Source organism: Terrapene carolina, unplaced genomic scaffold (genome assembly GCF_002925995.2).
Source record: "Terrapene carolina triunguis isolate 2854851 unplaced genomic scaffold, T_m_triunguis-2.0 Scaffold230, whole genome shotgun sequence".
In the NCBI taxonomy this organism is placed as follows: Eukaryota; Metazoa; Chordata; order Testudines; family Emydidae; genus Terrapene; species Terrapene triunguis.
Window position 1 is genome coordinate 1,753,992 of NW_020664581.1, and position 6,016 is coordinate 1,760,007.

The 6,016-nt window shown below is 62.0% G+C and overlaps 1 protein-coding gene across 1 annotated transcript; it reads right to left on the reverse strand.

The window, feature by feature from the left end:
• Positions 1 to 834: 834 nt before the first annotated feature.
• LEP (leptin) lies at positions 835 to 3,372 on the reverse strand. Its single transcript, XM_024213111.2, has 2 exons — positions 3,229 to 3,372; positions 835 to 1,197 (listed from the first exon to the last, which is right to left on the reverse strand). Exons 1-2 carry the CDS (start codon positions 3,370 to 3,372, stop codon positions 835 to 837), a joined length of 507 nt encoding a protein of 168 aa, XP_024068879.2.
• Between the last annotated feature and the right edge of the window lie 2,644 nt (positions 3,373 to 6,016).

Consider the following 6,016-nt stretch of genomic DNA (forward strand, 5'->3'; position numbering starts at 1 on the left):
TCCTGATGGGTGCTTTAGACCGAAAGCGCTAAGACGCTTGCTGGTTTCTCCGAGCAAAGTTTGCCCGAGTTTTCCAGGTACAAACTGAAAGGCAGTGAAATCCCATCGTTGGGGCCAATGAAACAGATCAGCTGCAGAGGAATTAACTTTACTTCAAAACAGATCATAGAAGAAATAAATATACACATCAATAAGCAAACAGGTCACACCTCCATGTCACTTTGGGTTGGATGGGACCTTGCCACTTTCAAGTCATCCAGAAGGAGTGATACTAAACTTCTGTTCCCCTCCCATCAGGCGGAGTGGGCCACGTACGTAACGCTCCCCCCCAGGAAGAGAACGCTAGGCTCCGCACCCCCCACAGGCGCACAGCGCCACAGAGAGGCCACTGGGTCAGTGCGGCCCGTTTCAAACTTAAATTAAAAAAATACAGAGACAATAAATAAATACTGGACAACTGCTCCAGGCATAGACTTCCTACAGCAAAGGCATGATGGGAGCTCCTGGATAGCCGGCCTTGTGCTCCTTACAGGGGAGCGGTAAACTTCTCTTTGGCATAGGCAGCACTTCAGATTACAGACAAACTGTGTTTGCAAACTTCCAGTGGCGGCGAGAGTTCTCAGCCTCAGTATTCTGCTCCTTGCTAGGACAGCGAGGAGGGTCTGGCCGGGCACCAGGTAAAGTCCTTGGTGTATTTTCTCTCAGTGGAAGTACGTGTGGGAATGAACATCCTGGCATTCAGAGCAGCGGGCCGGAAGCTGACTGACGGGAGAACCTAGCACAAAGATGTGCTGTTCTAGGCTTTCAGTCAGCTGGTGATGCAGCCGTGCTCCTCTAGCAGCTCTGAAGGTGATCCAGATGTTTGACGATGCTGTGCAGGCACTTCTGGAGCCGGTCCAGCGCCACCACCGCAGTGGTGTAAGGAGAGGTAGTCAGCAACTCCGTCAGGTTCCCCAGAGCGTCCAGGTTAGAGGATTTGTGGAAGGTGCAACCGAGGTGAGAACCCAAGGTCTGGATCAGAGTCCGGAGGTTCTCGATGTCGTTGAAGATTTGTGCTACTGGCACGTTTTCCATGGGCAGGCTGGGCAGGATCCTCTGGAATATCTGCAAGGTCTCGTCCATAGAGTCCAAGCTCTCCAAGGGTCGCTCTCCGGGGATGAAGTCAAGTCCATTTATCTTCAAGTTCAGAGGGAAGAGCTGCATGGAGGAGAAGGCTAGTTAGCCACGCTAGCACAGGGCTGCCCTCTCTTCTCTGCAGCGGCTGTTTGGCTAAGGACTATGGCACGTCTGTGCTCCGGGGATCAGCCCCAGTAGCTCAGACAGCTCTAGAAAGGCCTGCATGCTCTTCCTTGGGACACGTCAAACGAGGCCGTCACAAAGGCGTTGGGAAGGCCACGCCGACGGCCATGGAATGAATGGGCCCCTTTGCTCTGCTGCCTTTGAAGGCACTTTCTACAGCATGTGTGAGGCTGGGGGAGAGGGGGGAGGAAACACATGTGCCATGGGTCTAGGCAGGGGTGGATATAACTTACAGGACTTACCAGTACTGCCGGAGTCCTGTGGGGGCGTGGCCTCATCCAGAAAAGGCGTGGCCTCAACCGGAAGAGGCGGGGCCTCTCAAGATTTAAAGGCCCTGGGGCCTTTAAATCAACCCAGGGCTCCCAGCTGCAGAGGTGGCTGGGAGCACCCGGGGCTCACGGGCAAATTAAAGGGCCCGGGGCTCCGGCCGCCGCAGAGCTCCGGGCCCTTTAAATCCCCACCGCAGCTCCAGCTGGGATTTAAAGGGCCCGGGGCTCCCGGGGCTGCGGGGAGCCCCGAGCCCTTTGAATCCCAGCCCCAGCCCGGCCGCCGGAGCTGCGAGCGGGATTTAAAGGCCTCGGAGCTCCCCGCCACTGGGTCTAGGTCACAAACAGGGGCTGGTTCTAACTGCCTCCTGGTGCCTCCTGCCCTGGCTTCAATCGGAGAGTTACCTGGGATCCCCCAAGCAGAGGCAGGGCCCTCGACCAGAGCAAGTGGGGGGGCCCTCCTCACCCCTTCTGCCTGCTGTCCCACCCCATTCTGCCCCCCTCTGCAGCCCTGCAATCCCTTTGCTCCTTTCTGCCCCCCAAGATCGGAGAAGCTCTATGTCCCCCACCACGGCCCCAGGGCCGCAGTGGGGAGTGGGAGCTCCCCCAGCCCTGAAGCGAGAGCACCTCCAATCCCGGGGCTGCAGCCGGGCTCCAGGCGCTGCGGCTTCCCCTGACCCACCCACACGGTGCTTCTGCTGGAGTGCCAGGTTTCCACCGCCCAGCAGTGGATTTTTTTCTAGGGCCCCACAATTGGCCGGGGGCCCTGGGCATGGGCCCCATTGGCTAATCCGCCACTGCCCTCAGGTAGGAATGCAGCAGGGTGGGCAGTGTTGGGGCAGACAGTGGGCAAAGTCAAGTGAGAATTCGCAGCAGGTGGCAGCAAATGACTCCCTTTGGAGCTGCAGGAAGGACAGGCGGTTAAACCACAGAGCCTGGGAGCTGGCTCCTTCTTCCCTCTCCGCCACTGGCACGTGACCGTCCTTGGGCACCTCCTAACCTGCTCAGTGAGTGCCAGGAGCTTGGAGCATCGAGATCCTTTGATGGGAGGCGCGAGGCGCGCATGGAGATCCCTGGAGCAGGGAGAGAGCAGTGCCTCGGGGGAGAACTCACCTGGCCAGCCAGCCTAGGCTCGGGCCCCTCAGTGCGAGGGAGGACGAGGCGCTGAAGGGCTCGGAGCAGGGGAAGGCGGATGATGGAAGTAGCACGTACTAGAGAAGCGTGTGTGTGTTCCCCGGCTCAGAGAGAAGGACAGCAGCCAGGACGTGACACCCCAGCTGCCTCTCCTCAGCGCAGGGCAGCGAAGGGCTGTCCCAGGGAGCAAGAGAGATTGATGCTGCCCCTCGGGGAAGGCTCCCTTCCAGCCAGCTCAGGGACAGTGGAACCGTCCCCCAGGGGAAGGGACTCAGGACGGGGTGGGCAGTTACAGACTCGTCAACCTGGCACCCGCAGTCGTCTGCAGCTTTGATTCCCTGGGCCGGATCCTCAGCTGGCGGGGCCCACTGGCTTCTCTGGCTCGGAGCTGCTTTCCGCCAGCTGAGGGCCTGGCCCCAGGAGTCTGTTCGTGCCCCGAGGGTGAAACACAGCCGCGCCGGGAGAGGAATCATTCCGTGAGCTGACCCGATCGCCCCACCGATCCTCCGCCCGGCTCGCCCCCTCGTACCTGGTGCTCCTGGATCCGGGCTATGATGGTTCGCGTGAGGTTTTTGGTGTCGGCCTTGACCTTGTCGATTTTCACCGGCCGGCTGTCAAAGAGAGGCAGCCAGAACCAGAGCAGGCCACAGAGCGGCAAGCTGGGACACCGCATTTTCCTCCCGCCTTCTTCGCTAAGGCCCTAAACAGGGAAGAGGGACGCAAGTTAAATGGGTGTTTGCAGCCCCCCAGAGACGTGGCCTCCCAGGAGGTCTGAGAGCTGTGGCTGCCTCTGCTCCAACAGGGGTGGGCTTCTCTGCCTGTGCACAGGGCGCCAGGCCATCAAATGAAGGAGCAACCTCCCCAAATCTGCTTCTGGCTCTCAGCTAGGGCTTTTAACCTGAGCCGGGGAGCCCATGCCGGTAGAGCCAGGGGTCCCAGCTGCTGACGAGGCACCCCGGGGCATTGCACTGCACAGACCGTCTGCACCCCAGGGGTTAGAGCAGCGTGACACAGGACGGGGGGCTCTCCCTGGAGGTGAAGCCCTGCAGCATTCAGCAGCATGGTCTGTGCAGCACACCTTACACCCGCAGCTCTCCACGGGAGCGTGGAACAAACGTGTGAGTTATTTGGGCTGCACCTACCCGAGATCGGGGCCCATGGGGCTGGGTGCTGCGCGTCTGCAGGGAGAGACAGGCTCTGCCCCAACAAGCTCCCAGGCTGGCTAGCCAGCGGGTGGATGAAAGAGGAGTCGTCATCCCATAGCCCTGATGGGGAACGGAGGCATTAAACGGCTCCCCCATGCTCCCACGGGCAGGCTGGGTCAGAGCTGGGAACTGAACCAAGAGCTCTGACCCCAGTCCAGTCCGTCAGCCACAGGCGCGTCCTTCACAGCAGTGCCTTGGCCCCGAGCTGTGCTCAGGCAGAGAGCGACTCCCTTCCACTCCCCATGTCCTCATGTGACCCTCTCGCTGGCTTGGCAGCTGCCTGGGCGCCCCTCCCCCTCCGCTGTGCATTCTTTTCTCTTTCACTGGTGGCCACAGGCCCGTGCGGCTCCGCACCATGTGTGATGTGTCAAGGTTTCGGTTTGAGATTCCTGGCAGGGCTCCCTGCCCTGTGGCCTGCAAAGGCTCGGGCTGAGATTCCCGGCAGCGCTGCCTCTCGCTGAAGAAGCGGTGGCCAGCAATCGTGTATGTACCCGGGGCCCCTGGCAGGCCTGTGTCGGGGTCTACGCTGCCGATCTGCACTGCCCTGGTCACTGCACTAGCTAGATTAAAGCGGGTCAAGTGGCCCTTGGCTAGCAAAGCTGGATAGAGCTGCCTGGGGGCTGGGCGAGGTCCTGTCACTATGATGCAGGTACTTCCACACAGCATGAGGTCAGGCAGTAACAGCATCTCCGCTGTACAGGTGGGGACTTGCCCAGGGCCAGACCCCAGCTCTCCCTCGTCCGTCCAGCCCAACACCTCCACCACCAGCCTTGGCAACGAGACAACGTGGTGCAGAGCGGAACAGCCAAGCGCATGGGCAGTCGAGACAAGGGGGACACAAGGCCAGGGGGATGTGCGGTCACTGGACCCCAGCACCTGGCTGACTCAGGCACCTTTCCCCGAGCAGGAATAAACCAGCCCCCACAGTGAAACATAACTGGCTCCCCATCCGCAGCCAGGGCTGCTCACAGCCCCAGCATCTCTGCCTGGGGAACTACACCCAGCGAAGCAAAGCTGTGCATCCAGACAGGGACACTGGTTTTATACCTGGCCAGGTAAAGTCTCCTGGCAGCTCGGCAGCGCTGAGATAGACCACAGCGTCCTGCTGACAGCCCCTCCGCACTCCCAGGCCTCGCGCTGAGCTAGCGCCAGACTCCCCCCAGCATGCGTGAGAGGAGACTCCGGCTCCACTGGGACCTCTTGATCCCAAGCCTCCTTCCAGACCTGGCCCCAGGTCACTATGAGTCTCCCATCCCGACCTGGTCAGTTTCTTTGACCCTTTTCTCCTATCTTCCGCCCTGTCTCACCTGCTTCCTCCCTTGCCCTGAGCTGCTCTCTGCCCCAGATCCCCTGGGGAGCCACCTGGCTAGCTCCTTCCCCACACCCCCTTGAGAGGGGTGAATCCTGTCTTGCCCTACACGCTACCCCCCTCCCCCACACACACCCATTAACATAACAGTGCCACCTGGCACTCTCCCTCCCACAGACCTCCGAGCCTCAGTCCCATTTGGCAGCAGGGGAAACTGAGGCACGTAACGGGGACGTGGCTGGCAGAGCCAGGCAGGGAACCCAGCTCCCCCGAGCCCCTGCCCTACCCATAGCGCCACACCCGACCCCCACCCCCGCCTGGCAGCTTTTAAACCCCACGGCCGGGGAGAGGCTCCTTCCCCGTCCCCAGCCAGGGCACAAGCGCTGGGCTCCGGCTGCCTGCCCCGTGGCGGGGCGGGAGCAGGGCAGGGCAGCCCCAGCTGAGCTGCGGCGGGGAGCCGGCCAGCCTGGGGCCCAGCGCCCCGGGAGGGACCGAGGGGAAGGGAAGGGGGCCCCCCACCTTACCTCCCGGCTCGCTTCCCCTCCGCGCTGCGCTGGCTCCATGTCGGGCCGGGCCGGCTTATATAGAGCCGCGGCAGCATTGCACAAGGGTTACTCATCGCTCCCCTCCTCCGGCTCGCCCCGCCGGGCCCCGCGGCAGCGCCGGGCAGAGCGAGAGAGGAGCCGGGCCGGCTGCAGTGCGGGGCTCCGTTCCCCGCGCCCCCACACCCCGCTCCCCGCCCCGGCTGCCAGCCCAGGGCCCCGGGCCAGCCCCACCTGCCGCTCGGATCGGCACAGCCCGGC